Genomic DNA, 21,389 nt, shown 5'->3' with positions numbered 1-21,389 from the left:
ACAGGTTATGAGAAAGACACCAAAGGAAAAAAAAACTCTTCCATTCGGATAAGTAGGATTTCCTAATATTTGGGTCACCTGGCCTCCTGCAGAACCCTAAGCACATCCTCACAGAAAAGGTGTCTATGTGGAATCAAAATCCTGTCACCCACAGTGTCAATTGAATAGTGGACAGGTGGGGATGGATGAGTGATCCCTTGCCTGTGTCAGCAAGTCCACCTTGTGAGGTAACTTGTCATGATTGCACTTGGCTAAATGCAAAAGAAGAGGGAACCAACACTGCCTCAGCAAAAATGGAGTCATCAACTAGATTATGGGAGCATCCTGTTGAATTTTGAACAGTACTTTCGGAATGAGGGGAAGGGGAGGGAAAGCATAAATAAACATCCCTTTCCAAAAAAAAAAAAAAAAAAAAGATAGGGCATCCACCTTCTAAACCAGAGACCCTGGGACTCCAACACAAAATAGAGGAAGATGTCTGTTCAGAGGGGAGGCAAAAAGATCTATTTGAAGAATACCCCACCAGTGGACAATGTCTAGAAACACATCCATGTGAAGCATCTATTTGTGGGATTGAGTTAAGAGCCTGCTCAGAGTGTCTGCCACAATGTTTTGACCTCAGGAAATGTAAACTGCCTGAAGAATCACATTATACTGGATAGAAAGATTCCACACTAGGAGTGCCAACCAGCAAAGAAGATAAGATCTTGTCCCCCCCTTGTTTGTTTATATACCACATCACTGTGATATTGTCTGTAAATACCTTCAGTGGTCCTGAGGAGAAGGCAGGATGAAAAGCCTGAAGTGCCAGCAGAAGAGCTCTCATCTCTTTGATACTGATGTGCTCTTTCTGTTGAAGAGGTGAACACAACTCCTGCATCTTTAGGGAGCAAAATGCTGCTTCCCATCCCATTTCTAAAGCATCTATGAACAGTTCCTGAGAGGGAAGAGGAGGATGAAAGGGAAGCTCTGGATTTAGAGACAACTGCTGGATCCACCAGTGAAGTTTCTTCTTGAGACAAGGTAGAAGAGGAACTACAAATTCTAGGGGATTCGCAGGTTGAAGCCAAACTGACTTCAGAAACCACTAAAACTTTCTCTTGTGGAGTTTAGTCAGAGGGAACATGGGGATGGTGGATAATGTGATACCCGTGTGCTGGCCCAGCAATCAGGGAGCATCAATCCTCACTAACATCAGTGAGGGGTGTCCATACAGGGAAAGGATAATAAATACACACACAGTAAAGTACAATTTCCCTTAAGAGCACACAGAGATCACAGTCAGTCTGGGGCTGGTTTCTCCCTATCTCTCCAAGTCCCCAATACGACTCCCCACTGGCACAGCTCTAGGGTCCAGATCTCAGCCTAGTGGGCAAGCTAAAACCTCCAGCACCCTCTCTGTCCAACCACTCCTTCATGTCCCTGCCTAAGTAGCTGACACACACACACTTTGAGATAAGTTATTTACAACCACACAGACTGTGCCTCTTTTACCCAGACTATACGGTAGTACCACTTGCCACCACCCACTAATGTTTATTAGCTACTAAAAGGCCCTTATGAAAGGGTGTCCAATTATACTGTGCAATATTATTGTCTAAATGGCAAGTGTGACTGAACAGCAATGCTATTGGAGTGGCTTTGTGCAATATCACTAAATACATGCAATGTACTCTTAGAGCTTAAACTATCTCTGCACAAAACAGCCACAGTTGAAAGGTTTACAAAAATTTAATAATAAATAATAAAAACACAAGACAATATTTCTGCTAGTCAGGAGTTCAGATATCACAGAGAAATACTTAAAATAATACAGTAGAAAAGTTCTGACATCAATACAGAAAAAACTAATCTAATTTTCCTAGTTATATCTAAGAGAAAACACAGTTCTAAAATAAACTTACATATAGAGCAAGACAGTACTGGTGAGTTGGATGTTCTCAAGGCAAATGCTAAATTCCCTCATTCTTTCTCTCCTTAAATTGATAACAGAGTACCACTTCTGCTTCCCAGGCTAACAGAAACTCAGAGGTTAATAGCCCTTTTGATCTTGCAACTGGTCAGGAAGCCAGAGCAATAAAATAAATTATACATGTAAATTCTAGCCATTAACTCTGGCCTCAAAACACTAGGCATAATGCCTCCTTCTAGATATCCCGGCTCCGAGTTTTAGATCAAAGAATTTCACAATGTTTGACTTGTCAGCTTTCTTACAGCAGAGTGCACTGTTGTTACAGTTTTTGCAGTTCAACATACAATACAGTCCTTTCACATTTAAAAGAACAATCATGTTGCTTATATTAATATTTACAAATAACAGAATTATCTACAAATTCTATATAGCTAGGCTGGCAGCCTTCACCTATCTTCACAGATGTCATGAACCCCAGAGCTCTCAGAAATTCCATAGCTGTTATAGAGGCCACAGGAAGAACAGCTTGAAAAAAGGAAATGATTGTTAAGGCTTTGGGAGGAGGCAGGGATGCCAGCACAGGCACAGTATGAATCATTGCACCCCAGGAAAACATGAATCATTGTACCCCAGGAAAACATGGTTTTGAGGAGTCATCAGAAAAGACTTCTTGAAGTTTATTGTGAACCCCAGGCTTTGCAGAAGTCAAGTGGCAAAGTGAAGATTTTGCAACAGTATCTCTGGACAGGATGCCTGAAAATGAAGGTTGTCCAAGTAAGGAAATACTTGGATTCCCTGAATCCTGCAAAAAGCAATCACAGGACCAAGGCATTTGGTGAATACCCTTGGGGCAGAAGAAAGGCCAAAGCACAGAACTGAAAATGCAAGGAAGCAACAGAGAAACAAAAACTTCATGAATGGGGGATGGATTGGGATATGGCTGAGGACTAAGTTTTTGTACAAATGTCCTTCTGCTGACTCCTCGGTGGTGTCTGTAGCTTCTGACAATCCCTCTAAAGCCATCTCAACTGCTTCCTTCTCCCAAGTTACTGCCCTCTGATAAAGATAGCAGGACACCATATAAGCCTGAGGAAGCAGAAGAGGAAACAAAGTCTTAAGGGATAACATTCAAAAGGAGGTCACCTTCAGAAAAGTGTTTAGATGAGAGAGGTCTAGAAGTGGTCTCCAAGTACCCTCTTTTCTGGGTACTAGAAACTAGAAACATCCTGGAGTAAAACACTCTACCCCGTTGGGACACAGGAACCGCCTGAATATTACCCTGAGTTAAAAGGTCCAGAAGCACCTCTGGAATGGGGAGTTATTCCTGAGTGCCTGAAGAATACCCATAAAAGGCAGAAGGGATTTACACACCATGAAATACCCCATGGTGAATAATGGACAGGACCCAGGAATCCTGAAAAATGAAAGAGGCTGGGAAGAATAGGACAGTGACAGCACTGGGTTTACATGGAAAAGGAGACTTCTGAGGCACAGAAGTCTGACTACCCCTAGCAGGAGGAGCCCACCTGCCACACTTCTTAGCCTTTGGAAGAAGGCAAGATTGCCTGCTTACAAAGGCTGGCTTATTGGGGTAGTTTCTCTGAAACTTAGGCACAGGAGAAACAAACACATGTTTAAGTTCCTGTAAAGTCTTGCCCTTAACCTGAAGGGATTTAAACATAGCAGCTTCAATAAACAAGTGTTTATTATCAGGAGGGGCAGCCATCAACTTAGTCTTAATATCATCAGGTATAGGTTAAAGCTGAAGCCAAGAACACTTCCTCATCATTGACCCAAAAGCAGCAGCCATAGAAAAAGCATCTGCTGCACTATTAACTACACTTGATGGAATGACAAGCCACCTGGGAGGAAGTCCCTAACAGGAAAGGGCAGAAAGTTCTCAGAGTTTGGATGATCAGAAATAACCTGACAGGCTTGGGATAGGAAAGCGAACAAATACCTGGACATATGTGTTTGATCATCAACAGCCTTAAAATTCAAGGTAGCAGTGGTATAAACCTACTTGCCTAACCTTTACATGGTCCTGCTAGCTTTATCAGAGGGCAGTAACTTGGGAGAAGGAAGCAATTGAGAGGGCTTGTCAGAAGCTACAGATACCACAGAGGAGAAGGACACTTGTACAAAAGCTTACAGTCCTCAGGTACCCTATAGAATCTATGAGGTTTCTTGAGTCTGGAGCCTTAAAACCATTTTAAAATGCATCCGATAAGGCAGCCAAAACAGGAAGCACAGCAGAAGGTTTAGAAAAAATTATCTGCAGCAACTCATATCATCTTTTTTGAACCTCAGAAACCTGAGCACAATCTCATTTAAAGAACTCTACCATCCTGGAGATAAGTGTCCCCAAAATAAATCTCTTCAAAGTATCAGGACTGGAAAACTCCTCTTCCTCTGATCCAAAGAAAAGGGAATCTGAGAAGAGTGAGCAAGGGATTCCTTATTTGAATCCAGATCTTGCTCAAAGGAATTCTGTTCCCTGGGACTTTTTAGGGGAGTAAAGGACCAAGGGGGTACTGGAACAGAAACTCCCTGAGGAGGTTTCAATGCCATCAAAGCACTAAACAAGCCGAGTGAAGGCCTGCCATTCACTCAGTGGATCCTTAGGAACAAGAGTAATATGTTTAGTGTTTTGCTCTTTCTTCAATGGGGGACATGCCTTATAAAATCTGGAAGTCTCTGACCCAGGACAGCATTCAATAATGGTAGTAGGGACTTCTTCCCTGACTAATATATGGGGAACACCCCTAGGCCCCTCAGAGATAATCAGCCGTGGTTACCCCTGAATGGATGTCTGCAATGACGCCTTGGATGTGCTTAAAGTTCAGTCCTTGCCAGCCTTCAACCTGGTCATGGCAGAGAAATCCAACAATAGAGCCGGGCAAACTTCCAGGCATTCACTCAACTTGGGAGAGAAGTCCGGTGCAGGCTAAACAGCAGAAGATTCTGACTTAGGTTTTTGACCTTCTCCTTCACTGACGGCTCTCTCTCAGAGCAAGAAGTTCCCTCCATCATGTCTTTTGCAAGAAGTTTAAGATGCTGGTTTTCAAAATAAAGCACCAAAGAAAAGAGGCTATTACGCAGGGTTTTAGTCATAAAGGCCTGACAGATTGAACAGGATGTATAGTCATGCAAGGCACTAAGGCAAAACAGACACTGTTTGTGGTGGTCTTTATGGGGAATCCGTCTCCCACACTGGTATTTGCCCTTCTTTGATGACATGAAACCCCACAAGCAACAATAAAAGAAAGATACATAAAAAAAAGAACCCCAACGGGGCACTTATCTGGAATGGCTTGGTGAACCAGCAACAGTACGAGCGCTCAGACCAATGATCAAGAGATGGCATTCGGACTGGGGGCATACAAGTTCTGAGGATAGTACATCCAGACATCACCTTTATGCCCTAGACTATGCAAAGAACATGCATGTTATGTATGGCGTACCTTAAAGCAACCTAAAGGCTTTTGTACACTGGCCAGAAGTTGGGCCACCCTTGGCAGGGGATCCCTCATGTAATGAATACTGCAACAGTGAAATGGAAGGGCATCTCAGCTGTTTTAAGTTTGGTGTTCACAGCCAATATAGAAATGTCTCCAGTTTCAGTCTTACCTGCACACAAGGTGGTTACCATCTCATCCTTAGTCATACTGGCATACTGAATTTCTTTCAGTTTACATTATAGTCAGCTGTGACACTGACATTTTTCATACTCCAAAGAGCTTATGTTTGCAAATTTTCTAAATACTCTGTCTAAAAAATAATTGCACTGCAAGGTATACTGCTTTACATTTATCCCACAGCTGTATGCAAGTATACACAATTTCTAATGCACAAACTGTTTTTCAGACTATATAAGTTTATAATTTCATTTCCCACTATATATCATGTGGACACCAAATATACACAACAATACTGGCTTTAAATCCATAGTTTCCTTACCAAACAATATTTATTGGATGGGGATATGGTCTCAACCTGCAGCTCTGCAACACATCAATATGTACATGTATGTATGCATGCATGCAATAGGGGATAATGTCACCTATTTCCAATCAAATTAACTGTGGGAGGTGACTGGTCTAAATGTACATTAAATGCTTTACTGTTGCCTTGGGTGACAGCTGACACTTCCAACATACAAATACGTTTTAAACTGTGCCAGTAGTGATCACAGTTATAAACACTAGTTCCTGAGGATTCTAAGAAGATCAGACCAAGTCCAGTATAAATAACAACTGAAAAGTACAGTTTTGTACCTACCATAAATGTAGATGTCCGATAGGAATGCATCTGCAGTCCTTACAAATGGGTAGCCCTGTCGTCAGGCAGCCCTTCGGTCGGCCGGATTCCAAAGTCTGGGTCCGGCTTCGGCTGGTGTCGCACTTCACCCGACGTCATAGCTGCAGTTTTTCGGGTATAAAGGCATCAGCCGACGCCATCTTCCTCAGTGTTTCTTGCCCCAGATGCCAGGTGCCCTCTTTGATGGCTAAATTTGGATAAATGCCAATGTTTCCAAATAGTAGAGAAAACACATAAAATAAGCATGTATGTACATATATACAAACAAATACACCATAATAGAACCCCCCAAGCTAGCTGAAGGATGGCAAATACCCTAGGAGTACCACAGAGGGGAAGGTGGGTGGGTAATCCTGACTGCAGATGCATTCCAATCGGACATCTACATTTATGGTAGGTACAAAACTGTACTATGTCCTTCAAGGATGCATCTGCAGTCCTTACAAATGGGTAGAATACCATAGCTAAACTAGGGGAGGAGGAAAAAAGTAGAGATTATGGTGTAGTTAGGATCCCTTGCAAAACAGCAGTGGCAAAACCTGCTCGGGATCTAGAGTATAAAGGTAAATTGTAATGCTTGGCAAATGTATGCACGGAGGTCCAAGTAGCAGCCTCTATAATGTCCTTGGTAGCCACTCCTCGTAAGAAAGCTGTGGTAGTGACTGTAGCCCTTGTGGAGTGAGGCCTGATGTTCTCTGGAGTTTTCTTTCCATGGTAGGAGTAACACAATCTAATGCAATTTCCTATCCATTTGAAGATTGTCTGTTTTGAAATAGGTTTTCCTTCCTTTCCTGTTGCATATGCTACCAGAAGCTGGTCAGTTTTTCTATTGGACTTGGTCCTGTCCAGGTAGTAGCGTAATTGCCTATGTACATCCAAGGTATGCAACAGTCTTTCTCCCCTGTTCTGTGGGTTGGGGAAGAATGTAGGTAGGTGGATAGCCTGATTTAAAGACACTCTGGATACCACCTTAGGCATAAATGTGGGATTTGTTCTCATGGACACTCTATCTTGATGGAAGATCAGGAAGGGTTGCACTGCCATTAATGCCTGTAGTTCAGAGACCCTTCTTGCTGAGGTGATTGCCAGTAGGAAAGCAGTCTTCCAGGATAAGTATTGTAATTCTGCTGCTGGTTCGAAAGGGGGAAGTGTCAATTTTTCTAACACAAAGTTCAAGTCCCATGCTGGCAATGGTGGTTTCCTGGGAGGTTTTACATTCTTAATTCCTCTCAGAAACTGTTTGAGCAGAGGATGAGAGAAGACAGGAGGATCCAAGCTGTATTCTGCTGAAATAGCTGATGCATGTATCTTGATGGAAGAATAGGACAGGCCTGCATGGAAGAGCTCTGCCAAGTACTCCAGGATGTTTGGCTATGTTTACTAGTGCCACATCTTCTCCTTTTGCAGTACTCCAAATGAGATATCTTTTCCATTTTGCTGCATAATTCTTTCTTGTTGAAGGTCTACGAGCCTCAAGGATTATGTCTTTAACCCTTTGGGATAAATCTGGGTTAATTGTCCTTATGTAATGTTCCAGGCAGTTAGCTGCAGAGTTTTCAGGTTTGGATGCAGGATGTTGTAGTTGTTCTGTGTTAACAGCAATGGAATCAGGGGCAGTGTCCATATTTGTTCCAGAGACATGCTCCTCAGCAATGGGTACCAATGTTGTCTTGGCCAGTCTGGAGCTATCAGAATGATCCTTGGACGTTCCTCTTTGATCTTCAAAAGCACCTTGTGCATCAAAGGAAGTGGTGGGAATGCATAAGCTGTCAGGTTTTTCCAACTGAAAGATAGGAGTCCACCTTCCAAGCAAGTGGGTGGTACGTCCTTGTGCAGAATTTCTTTAGCTGGTGATTGAGTGGGGATGCAAATAAGTCTATTTGTGGTAATCCCCATTCTCTTGTGATGGCTTTGAAGATGTCCGGATGCAGCATCCATTCGTGGGCATCTGTGGTAGTTCTGCTTAAAATGTCTGCCAGAATGTTTTCTTTTCCCGGTACAAAAATTGCTTGTAACTGAATGTTGTAGCTCAGAGCCACATCTCATAGGTCCAGTGCCAGCCGGCATAGAGGATATGAGTGTGTGCCTCCCTATTTGTTGATGTACCACATAACTGTGGTATTGTCTGTCCTTATCATCAACTGACCTTCTTGGAGAAATGGTCTGAATGACTGGATTGCCAATTTTACTGCCAGCATTTCCTTTAGATTTATGTGCAGGCGCAGCTGGTCTTGAGTCCATAAGCCTTGTATGCACTGTCCAGCATGTGTGCCCCCCAACCGAGGTCTGAGGCATCTGTCGTGATGGTTTGGCTTGGTTGACTGTTGCAGAAGGGCAATCCTTTGTTTGATTGACAGGCCTGAGCCCACCATAGGAACTCTTGGTTCAGGCATGGGATTATTGGAATTTTGGTTTCTAGGCTGTGCTTGTGTTGGGACCACAAATTCTTTAGGTACCACTGTAGCTTTCTCATATGCAGTCTGGCATGAGGGACCAGAATTATGCAGGATGCCATGAAGCCTAGGGCTTGCAGTACTTTTCTTGCAGTTAGATGGTTCTCCTTTGTTAATGCCAAGAAGTAGAGAGGTAGTTGCTCTTGCTTTTCTGCAGTTAGGAATGCCATTTGTTTTGATGTGTCCAGCTCTGCACCCAGAAAAGTTATTCTTTGGGATGGAGTCAGCCTTGACTTTTTTATATTGACTGTATATCCCAGGGCTTGCAGTAGGTAAATGACTCTTTGTAAGTCTTCTGTTAGTTTGCTTTTGTTGTCCGCTTGAATCAGGCAGTCGTTCAGGTAGGGATAAATTTGGATCCCCTGAAGTCTGCAATGAGCAATTACTGATGCCAGGCATTTCGTGAACACTCTGGGCGCAGTAGATAAGCCAAAGGGCAATGCTGAGAATTGATAATGCTCTGATCCTGCAAGAAATCTGAGGTATCTTCTGCAAATTGGTCGTATGGGGACGTGCAGGTATGCCTCCTTGAGATCTAGAGTTACCAGCCAAGACTCCTTGCCCAGCATGGGAAGAAGCTGCTGTAGGGTCAGTATTTTGAATTTTGGAACAATGAGGAATGTGTTTAAAGCGGACAGGTCGAGAATAGGCCTCCATTTGTTCTCTTTTCTTGGTACCAGGAAGAGTCTGGAGTAAAATCCCTTTCCTTGCTCCATAGATGGTACCTTTTCCACAGCTCTCATTCTTAATAATTGAGATATTTGCTTTAGAGCTTCTGCCCTTTGAGTAGGTGGTAGGTTTGGCATTCCTCTCTTTCCTGGTAGAATATGGAAATGGAACCTGTAACCTTGGTCTATAGTTTTCAAAATCCATTTTTCCCTTGTGATGCAATGCCAGTTCTTTGAAAATAAGGTTAGCTTTCCGCCTAAGGGTGCTTCCAGTTGTTCCCTGGTAGGCGGTGCCACATCCAAGTCACTGTGATTGTGGTGTGGCAGTGGTGGTGGCTGCGTCTGTGCCTCGCTGGTTGTTACCTTGCCACTGGCGTCCCCTGTAGGCACCCCTGGATTGGTTTCTGCATCTTGAACGCCTATTCCTGCCTCTCTGTGTCTTAGAGGAGTCTGGAAAGGACCAATTTTTGGAGGGCCAGTTCCTGCTAAACCTTGGAGGTTGAACCTGTAAGAAATCTTTCACTGTTTGTACAGATTTCGCCTTCTCTTCCATCTTCTTTAGTACCTGCTGTGCAGGGGAACCAAATAAATTGACCTTGTCCATGGGTGCATCCAAAAGCTTAGATTTGACATGGTCTGGTAATGCCTGCTCTTTCAACCATGCATGTCTCCGGATAACTGTGCCAGTCATGGCTGATCTAAAGGAAGCCTTCAGTGCATCATAGCCACATTTTAAAGAATGGTTACTAACCTGCTGTATGTTATGTACCATTTCCTGAACATATTTATTATCTAGAGATTCTTCAGAGGACAGCTTTTTAGTTAACTGGTCAAGCATAAACTCTTGATATTGAATCATATGGAATTGGCAGTTCAAAGCTCTAGCTGACAAAGTAGCAGAAGTGTAAACTTTTTTACCCCATCTCTCTAAGGATCTGGATTCCCTTTCAGAGGGGAGGGGGTTTTTAGCAGATGTAGTTGCTACAGCCTTAGGACCCTGGGAGATAGTCTCTGGATCTGCAAAAGGAGCCTTGTATAAATGGTGATGAGTGTCCGGGACCCTGGATCTGCAAAAGGAGCCTTGTATAAATGGTGATGAGTGTCCGGGACCCTGTAGAACCTATCGGGCTTAGCAGGGGCCGGAGGTAATGAGTCAGGAGCAGTGCAAGCATCATTAAATGCATCATCTACAACAGAAAGAACTGGAGGTATAGCTAAAGGCCTATGCTGTGGCAAATGTAGAAAGGTTCTAAGCCTTTTTCTGGAGTCTGAGAAATCTTGGCCCTGCTACTGAAATTGTTCCCTCATAGCATGCAAGGTTTCCCCAAAGGAAAATTCCTCAGGTGGAGAGGCTGAAGGAATGGACTCTTCAGCATCAGAGTCTTCGTAAGGGGAATAAGGAGCCTCAGGAGGGTCTGTATGTTCTGAGTCATCACAGGAGTCATCTGTGGATACTGGTTCAGGGGGCTCTGCTCTAGGCCTCTTCTCTGGAGGTGGATGAGAGGCCCTGTCTGGATGAGGCTGGGAGCCACGAATTAAAGAAATGAGATCCTCAGCCAAAGAAAGCATATGGGAACTGGTGCTGGGCCTGTGAGAGGGGTTTAACAGGCACCGTTTTGAAGCTTTAGCTGCTTTAGCCCTGGCAAAGGCCTTAATAGACATGGCTGCAGGAGGCCTAGCAGCTCCACGTGCAGGGGTTGAAATATCCAAGGGAATAGTGTCTGATAATTCCTGAGAAACCGCAACAGAAGGTTGGGTTTCAGAAGCCGATTCCACCAGGCTAGAAGAGGCCTCGGTAGAAGGCATGTTTTCGGCCGGGGAAAGAACCGCTTGCTCGGTTTCAGCCGAAACCGAGACACTCGTGGTTGGCTTAACCGCGGTTTCGGCCGAAACCGCGGACCGCGAGTGTCGGTCCTTTTCCCTGCGTTTTGGTAATTTGTGAAGTCGGAGGGTCCGGCGGCATGATATAAGCAAATTCAGAGCCGAAAAACTGTTCTGCAAATTCTGACCGACGTCTAAGCGTCCGTCGGTTAAAAGAAGCACAGGCTAGACAAGCTGCTACGTCGTGGTCTGGGCCTAAACAAGGTAAGCAGTAAGAGTGGAAATCTTTATGAGGTATTTGTTTCCCACAAGTTAAACAGTTATTCACTTTTTCTGACATCGGCTGAGGCAAGAAAGAGTCCCCAACGGGGTACTTAGCTTTTTAGAAGTCTTCGAAGTAGTATTCGGTATGAAATCTCTGGTTCTGACTGACCGGCACTTGCGAACAGCTTCTGCTTCGGGTGCCACGCGGCAAGAAAGACTGAGGAAGATGGCGTTGGCTGATGCCTTTATACCCGAAAAACTGCAGCTATGACGTCGGGTGAAGTGCGACACCAGCCGAAGCCGGACCCAGACTTTGGAATCCGGCCGACCGAAGGGCTGCCTGACGACAGGACTACCCATTTGTAAGGACTGCAGATGCATCCTTGAAGGACATCTTGACCAATACTACTTTGTACAAGCACAGGCAAACAGTTACACACACACACACACACACACACACACACACACACGCACACGCACACACAATTTTCCAGGAAATGGCTAATGATATATCAGCAATACCAATATCTCCGTCCACATCATTATAGAAATGCTGTCATCAGCGAGATGCATTAAAATACCAAAGTACAATTACAGTTTACTGTTAAAATTTGTTAACCATCAAATACTTGGATGGTATCAAAAGCTGGAGCAGCAATTCTTCAAAAGGTGAAAGATACAGTTGTTAGGGCAGTAATCCAATGGATATATCTTCATGCTAATAAAAATAATTGCCAACTATAAGCAATTAAAAACAGAACACACAGGCATTTAAAATTTGAATGGCTATTTACTTATTGATTGATTCACATTTGTTTCCTGGGAAAATCCAACTGGATAATTTTATCCATTTTCAGCAGAGGCATGGCAGAAAAGCTCCACAAATAAAAACAGAAAATATATATGCTTAGGTGAAAATTGACAATTTTACAAAATGCTGTAAATTCACAGATAAATACAAATATTACTACACATGACATGCAGAATACACATACACCATCATTAAAACAAGATAAATTGAATATCATGTGGCATTGAAAATATGTTGAAATGTTGTAGGTGTGAGTTTTTAATACTAATGGATAAAACAAATGTCAGAGTTGAAAATACAAACAGTGGTAAGAACGAAGAGAAGAACCCAGGGAAAAGTAAGAACAAAATGTTACTGGTAATAAGTAGAGTAGATATGGGAGACAGGAGAAATAATGAGCAAAAGCAAGATTATGAGTAAGAGAAATAAGCTAGTGTCCAAATAGGGTAATTCAATTGTTGTACTGTAGCTACTAAAAGTATTTACATTTCTGAAGCCACATTAGTTACAGGTTTCAATAGCTTTATTGCATTTTCAATGAACACAATCAAACACTTAACACTACTCAAATGTTTTTCATTCTATACATACATATTTTACGTTGCAAGATTCACTACAACCAGTCACTGATGAAAAATGGAATTTGATTTAGTTTAACACAGCTTCTCTGTAATCACTAACAGAAAAATATGAAAATTCTATAACATTACTGAAAAAGAAGCAATACCATTTACTGCTATACCCAGTTTCACAGATACTGAAATGTCCATTATCCTAAAGAAAACTATACCAGATGCCTAGCATATTCCAATCATTTCTCCCAATTGCTCCCAAGCACCGACTCTTGGTACTTTACATTATGCATTATCTTAACCTTCTTTACTAATTATAACCAAAGTGCACTGCTGATACTGATTTACAAACTTATATTTCAAATAATTTTTGTTTTGGAAAATTCATGCTTACAGAATTTTAGAACAATGCCTTTACACTTACAGAGCAATTAATTCTGAAAGACCACATTATCCCACAGCTGTATGTTTGCTGCATTCTGACAGCATACCAACACATCTCCTGTGGGTTAAGTCAAACTAAGTCCTATATCTATCCAATAACAGACAAAGATAAGACAACTTCTGGGATGTATTAGGCCCTTATTGTAGACACAGCTAATGTGCCAGGTTCAGATTTCAGACTATCAGTTTTTTTTTCTGTCACATTTGTACAATAAATAAAAAAAAAAAAACAGTGAGATGAATTAGGATGTACAGAATTTCTAAAAGTCTTGAATATTAGAAGCGATTTTAAGAAAGGAAATGTCAAATGTGGGACAGTCACTCTATCACTGATGTTTCATTAAGTTTAGCATTCTGTGGGGAAGAACATGAAGACTGGATGCGTCCTCAACAGACAAAATAATGTATTATGAATAGATACGGAAATTTAAAAAAAATACTTTCATCCTCATCAGATGGAGGAAGGGGACTCCTTACCCTTTTTAATTTGTATGAAACATCTGTGGGCACCTACACAGATGAAGGTGGAGCTAGCCTTGGCTTAAACTTATGGCAGACCCCACTTCATCAGGGAACTTTCTACAACTACCTCAGCAAAAGGGAGAAACTAGCTAACACTTGTCTTTAAAGCTGAAAGAAGGACTCTATGATGGTTGAAATACTTCAGGATCTCTCCTCATTAAAGCTTATGGTTCACGCTTGTGAAATTTTTCCCTCAGAGCATGCAGCTCAACATACATCTCTGGCTATCCACCTACTAAGGTCTATATTAGAACATCGAAGTTTCAAAACTTCGAATGTTCTAATATCGACCCGTACTCAGCGAACGTTGAAAATATCAAAGCTACAGAAAAACTAATTTTTTTCTAGGGAAAGAATTTGGTTGTCCGTTTCTGTAGCTTCGGTATTTTCAGTGCTGTGGTGGAAAGTTACGGGTCGGGTTCAGGCAAGTGTGCGATTGAGCACGGGTTAGGTTAGTTAGGGTTAGGGTGCGGGTTAGGTATGTGTGCGATTGTGTGGACGTGAGGGTTAGGGCGGGTTAGGGGAGTTGGGGTTAGGGCACGGGTTAGGTATGTGTGTGGCTGTGTGGATGTGAGAGTTAGGGTGCGGGTCAGGTAAGTGTGCGATTGTGTGGACGTGAAGGTTAGGGCGGGGTAGGAGAGTTAGGGTGCAGGTGAGGTGAGTGTGTGATAGTGACGGACCTTAGGGTTAGAGTTTGGGTTAAGGTAAGTGGATAGTTAGTGGTGTATGTATAGTTTAGTGTAGGGTTAGGTGTAAGATTTTAGGTGTATGCGTGTGGATTGCTGTTTGGTGTGCTTGTGTTGTGTGTATGTGTTTTGGAACAGCAAATTTTTTTCCCTGGGAAAAAATTTGCTGTTCTGTATGTTCAATGTTTTCAGCTTTCGCTGAATAGAGATCAATATTAGAACATTCGAAGTTTTGAAATTTCAATGTTCTAATATAGACCCTATCTACTATAATCACATCTGCTTATTCACAGTGGCAAAGAGATATTGTTGAAAGTAAAGAACCTAGGTTAGAAGACAAAATCAAAAATGTCTACCGAAATGAAAAGTAACTATTGTGCTGTGAATTAAAAGTGACACCACCAAGAGACCGTATGGAAAGCAACCTGTATACAGAAATAAAATAACTCCACTAATATGTACTTTGTGTGAAATTTAATGTATGTGTTTTGGTCAATGCACAAACTGCAGCTGCAAGCCCTGTTTCAATAAGCAGCCTGTTAAGAGGACCAAGTCAGTCTGTGTACGAATTAATGTAATAGGTCCTAAAGGAGATAGAGTGCTACAGAACATGTACACAGTAAATAAAATAAGTCTACCAGCATGTTCAATACAGTCAAAGCAATATACTGTAATTTATTCTGCAGCATCCCTCAGAGAGACCTGGGTAATGAATCTTAAAGTGAGTGTGACCCTCAGTTAGTGACTTAACCCTCATTATGTCTGTGATCACACAATAAAACAGGTTCAATTAAGATAACATGTTACATGAGAAACACTGTCTCTACTTCATAAATTATCAATACACACAAGAAACAAACACCACTGAACGGTCAAGTGTGTGTGTGTATGCCTGTAGGTACATCTGTAAGAATGTTTATACAGTGTAGTATAAAATTTATAAGTGTGAAACTGTTAACTTACCTTCATTTTAAGCATCCCCAGAGTCATCTGGAAAAGCACTACCGAAGCCTGGTAGAAAAAAAGGTCCCATACTCTGAGGAGAAGCTTTATATGAACCACGCTGGCAAAAGCAGTCAGAAACCAGTGCAAAGTGATCAATGAGAGCTCTAGAATAAAGAAAACATATAAATAGTTTATTATTCTATACTGCTGTTTCCAGTTTAAGATTTTACTTCAAGAATACTTCTATAATCCAACCATTTCAAAAGACACTAATAAAGCCAAGGGCCTGATATAGTGAGCCTTAACCCTGCCTGGAATTGCTTTGTTGTGCTATGTATAACAAAAGGTAATAGCACAAGACAACATTTTGGATATTTACTTATTTACTGACATTTGATAACTGGGAAGGACCGACCAGATAGGAGCCCATTTTTAGCATAGGCCTGGGGAGAAAAGCTCTAAAGTATTACAAAACATTTTAAGAACAATAATTTTACAGTCTTTAAAAATAATATAAAAAACAAATACAGTTTAAATAGTCTGCATTGACACAGGTTGTCCTTACTTCTTGTATTCACAAGAAATGAATAAATGATCAGAGGTGTTGAGAGTTTTAGTTCTGTCAAGATAATAGAGTTATCTGTGGACATCCAGAATATGTGGGATCCTTTCTCTCTTGATTTTATGTTCTGGAAAGAAGATGGGGAGATAGATGGCTTGGGTCAAAGTAAACTCATATATCACTTGAGGCATAAAAAAAGTATTAGTTCTTAAGGAAATCTTACCTTTGTAGAAAATAAATAATGTTGACACCACCATAAGAGCTTGCAAATCCTCTACCAAACTCCTTGGTGAAATAATTCATGACAAGCTAAAATCTGATGCCCATATCCAGGACAATATTAAAAAAACACACCAAAAGTTAGGTATGCTATACAGGTAAAAATACTATCTAAAGAAAACATACCAAATGCACACTAGTCAATACCTACCTTTTATCTCCACTCCTATATGAATCATCTAGTCTCACCAATCTCCAAGTCTCACTTAAGTCCAAACTTGAATCTTGTTATAACAAAAAAGGCAAATCTGCAACAGTTCCTCACATTTCACCCATCACTGCATTCCTCTATAATCTCTCACTGTCTAATCTATCCACAACTTATAACTGCTCATAACATTGTTTTATAAACCCACTGTTTGCCCTGTCTTACTACTCCCATTCTCCAAGCCTACAATCCCACTGGAATATTATGATCTGAAGACAACTTCCCACACTGCATAAACCCAACATTTCAGCTGGTAAAATTAAAAGTTATGTTCTTGCCATAACTAGGCATCTGTGTTGTCCATTTTCATTTTTCCTCATCGTATGGGTTCAGATCTGATCCTCAGATCCAACTTAGCCACTTATTTCAGACTTAGGAGCCAGCTTTCAAGCTCCTCCCTATACCCATAATGCTCTGTTGTATCCCCAAAGCCTGTGATTGTACTATGGGGACTGAGCAGCAAATCCAAACAAAGACAGGAGGTGAAGAAAGACAGGGCTAAACAGTCCAATAGTTCTCTCCAGAAGCTGTGAAGGGGGATGCATGGGAGGGAAGTTGAGGAAGAATGAAAATGGACAACACAGATGCTTAGTTATGGTAAAAACATAACTTTTAAATCTGATGTTGTCCTTTTCATTCTTCCAGACCATATGGGACAGAGTCCCCAGCTACGTTCTCTTGGGTGGCCCTCCTGGAAGGATATTTCGGAGCACCACTGAAACAAAAGAGGCTCTATTTCTAGAAATATCCAATTTGTAATGAGAAACAAAAGTATGAACATTGGGCCATGCAGCTGCAGCACAAAAGTCAATAGATGTTCTAGACCAAAAAGCAAATGATGTGGCCATGGATCTGGTTGAATGAGCCTTGGGCGGCTTGGTTATGCCATGCCTTTTTAAGAGTAAATCCAGGAAATACAATCTGGTATCCATCCAACTACAATGGCCTTGGATACAGGATAACCCAGTCTTTTTGAGGAAAAGAAAAGAAAAGTTGGTCTAATTTTCGGAACTGTTTTGTCCTTTGAAGATAAAAATCTAACTGTCTATGCATATCCAGGAGGTGTACCATGTATTCTCCTTTGTTGATAAAACCTAGAATGAAGACTGGTAAATGAATGGAATGGTTAATGTTATTCTCAGAAGCCACTTTAGGTAAAAAAGAAGGGTTACTCTGTAAGGACACCCTGTCTTTTTGAAAAATAATGTATGGAGATTTGGAAGAGAGAGTCTGGAGTTCAGGTATTCTCTTTGCAGAAGTAATGGCTACCAAGAAAACTGTTTTCCATGACAGAAACATCAGATCAGATTTAGCTGAAGGTTCAAAGGGTTTCTGTTTTAGGCCTTGTAGCAAAACGGTCAGGTCCCAAGGTGAAAAGGGATCTTTAACTGGAGGCCTTAAAAGAAAAACTCCTTTCATGAAGGCTTTGCATAGTTTACAAGAAGCCAGAAAAATATGTCTGTTTCCCATATGAAAATTGGAAATATCTGCCAGTTGGAGTTTAACTGTAGCAAAACTAGATCCTTCCTCAAACAGCATAGTCAAGAATTGCAGAGTCATAGAAACTGGGGTAGAAAAGGGATTAATGTCATTCATTCAAAGCCCAAAGAGAATCTTTTCCATTTGCTTTTGAATACCTTTTTGGTGGATTCTTTTTGAGAAACCAAAATAATATTGCATACAGGGGAAGAAAGCCTGGGCCATCTATTACTGGAAATGGAGAAATTATACAGTTAGGCTTAGGGCTCGAATTTTGGGATGTTTGATCCCTGACAGGTGTGACAGAAGAGCCAAAGTTGGCTCCAGAGTACATGGAGGATACAGAAAATGAGACTGTCGGAAGGGGAACAATACTTGCAGAGGTCAGAAGAGGGTAATGAGGATCACTGCGCTCTTCAGTCGGCTTGCTTTCTGTACACATTTGGAATTAGGAGAAAGGAAGGGGGTAGGCATAAAGGAGACCCAGGGGCCAAGTGTGAATCAGAGCATCTATCTGTGACTCTTCCGGAGGGGGATCAGAGCGAAGTACCTGCTGCACTTGTTGAGGGGAGTGGCAAATAAATTGCAGCAAGACTGACCTCAAAGCTGATCTCCACCATAGACTTGATTGACCACTTGTGGGGCATGAGAATGGATCTGCTTAGCTTATCCGCTAGCACATTGGTTTTCCTTGGAATGTGTATTGCAACTAGAAAACAATCTGAAGAGATCGCCCATTCCCATACTCTAATAGCCTCCCTGCAAAGGGGATAAGATAAGAGTTCCTCCTTGTTTGTTGATGTACCAGACTACAGACATGGTTTTGGTCTGAACTGCAACAGTTTCAAAAGGAAGAGCATTTTGAAAGGCCTGCAACACTAGTAGGACTGTTCTCACCTCCAGGATGTTGATATGCAACTTGGTCTCTTGGAGGTACCACATGCCTTGGACTGTTTTTCCCAGTAGATTGCCAGGCACCCAGAATTACTGCTGCACAGGTTAAAACAGCACTGTCCAAGGTCAAGAATACAGCTTCTATTGGACCTGACAATATCCCTGGCTGTGTTCTACATGAGCTACAGAATGAACTGGCACCTCAACTGTGTACTCTGTTCAACCACAGTCTCATCTCAGGCTTTATCCAAAGAAAAAAGCATTGATAGCACACAGCAGGTACGTTAACAAAAGTCAGTTTAATATAATAGAACACAGAGAAAGGGAGCGCTTTCGCGGACAACTCCCGCTTCATCAGACTAATATTAAACAGGTTTAACAAAACATTTTAAATGGGCTCATAAGTCACATAGCAACCAATAAAAATAAGACATAAAAGCATGTGGAGTGCAAATTAAAGTGCTAGCACACCAAGGTGCTAATGTTATAAAATGAAATGGTCATCTATACAAATATCCTATTTAAAACTCTAAAATACCTTCATAAAGCCATGTATTAAAATTGTATATATACACAAATATATTCTTAAAATACGTAAGTATGTAATCTGTGTTCAAAACATGCAGTACATATGTATGTACTATATATACATATTACATACAAATATTAATGTTTCAATCATCTTGCTCTTAAAAAAGGTTTTAAGGATACTTTAAGCCCAGGTGGTACATCCGCCTGGAATTTGAGTATCCGATCCTGCTCAACACCTTCTGTGCGACTATTCATATTACCTCCTCTTTTATTGACAGGGACTATTTTTAAGTACAAAAAACTTAAAACCAAGTGTGTGACCTTCTTCTTTGACTTGCATTTCAAGTGCACTGCTTTCCTTAGCATTCCTAACATCCCTTATATGCTCCAGTATTCTGTCTTTCAAAGGACGATTGGGTCTTTCCTATGTAAAAAGCATAGCAGATTGTGTAATAACTAAAGTAAACCACGTTCTTTGTTTGATAATCAGCATAGAAATTAGACGCAAAGGTGAACCCCTTGTGTGGATGTAAAAGCGGCCTTCCACATGTATATATTGACAGGCTGTGCACCTCCTACAACAGTATGTACCTAACCTGTCAGATTGACTATACTGTTGTACATTGTCAATCTTGTAGCAGAGCTCTTTTCAAGGACCTGTTGTTCCTAAAGGTAAATCTAGGTTCATGTCCTATAACTCCATTTAACTCTAACATTAGAAAGAATGTCCCAGTTATTCTTAATAATATCGCACACTATATTAATATTACTAGCATATGTGAGTGGCATTCTAAGTGCATCCATCTCAGTAGTATTATTAGGGCCTGTATAGATGTCATCACTACTACATAATCCAACTTGCGTATTATAATATGGTTTACACCCACCACTTCTCTGCCTCCATGCTAGTTCCAGTTGTGTGTCTATATCATGCTCTCTATACCCTCTTGACAAACTCTTGTTTTAGCACAAATAGTGCTGACTGTAAAGCAATATCATCATTATGCAAACGCATAACACGATAAATTTGCCCTTTCAGGACATTAGCTCTAGTATGTTTAGGGTGCATACTGCTGTTATGAAGTACGGTATTCTTCTTGATGGGTTTCTTATACAAAGTAGTAGATACTAAATGAAATGCATCTCTACTAACCTTGACATCTAGAAACTTATCTCCCTGTCAGAATATTTATGAGTAAATTTAAGGAATGTAGTCACACTGTTGATGTATACAATAAATTCCTTAAGGCACTCCTCTGTATCATGCCACAAAAGGAAGATATCGTCCATGAAACGTTTATACCAGACAATGGATGTAGCAAATTCATTGTTGTTAATAACATGATTAACCTCCCACTGAACAAGAGAGGTTGGCGTAGCTGTTGGCATAGGCAGTACCCATAGCCACGCCAACCTTCTGTATATAATACTCATCTCTGAACATAAAAATGTTGTTTTCTAGGATAATCTCAAGCAGTGTACACACTAAACTAATCTTAATAGGTTGCATCTCCTTTGTATGTAAAAGGTCTCTGACACTTTCAATACCCCAGTCATTCGGGATTGTTGTAAAAAGCGATTCTATGCCTAATGTAACCAGTCAGCATGGATCTGCAAGTGCTTCAAGGTGTACACCTAACTCTACAAGGAAGTCCTTAGTGTCCTTTAACACAGTTGTGCATCCACTCAAGATAGGACATAGGGTATTCTCTACAAAAATTGAGAGAGGCTCTGTAGCCCAACCCCTACTGGACACAACTGGGTGCATAGGGTGGATTAGCAAGTTGTTGATGAATTTTTGGTAACCCATTAATGGTGGGAACCACTGGAAATTCAACAGTAAAATACTCAAAAAGTGACTGTGTAACCATACCTGTAATAAGAAGGTCAAAGGCTAAAAATTGTACTTTGTCAATAACTGCTTTAACCACAGCACATGAAATGACCTGGTAGGTCCCAACATTATTAAGCAAGTCCATCATACCTTGTATATAAGTGTCCCTGTCAAGGATCACTAT

General features: G+C 41.3%; 1 protein-coding gene across 2 annotated transcripts in view; it reads right to left on the bottom strand.

The window, feature by feature from the left end:
• The window catches only part of SGSM3 (small G protein signaling modulator 3), a 1,391,341-nt gene that overhangs the window by 596,724 nt on the left and 773,228 nt on the right, over positions 1-21,389 (bottom strand). For both annotated transcript variants that reach the window (XM_044068352.1, XM_044068343.1), the window contains exon 9: positions 15,437-15,582. In XM_044068352.1, the coding sequence (XP_043924287.1) occupies positions 15,437-15,582 (146 nt within the window). The remainder of the gene's footprint in view (positions 1-15,436; positions 15,583-21,389) is intronic.

Source organism: Protopterus annectens, chromosome 1.part0, assembly GCF_019279795.1.
Source record: "Protopterus annectens isolate FY-2018-M chromosome 1.part0, PAN1.0, whole genome shotgun sequence".
In the NCBI taxonomy this organism is placed as follows: Eukaryota; Metazoa; Chordata; order Ceratodontiformes; family Protopteridae; genus Protopterus; species Protopterus annectens.
The sequence above is the reverse complement of the archived record's forward strand: the minus strand, read 5'-3'. Positions and strand labels throughout refer to the sequence as shown.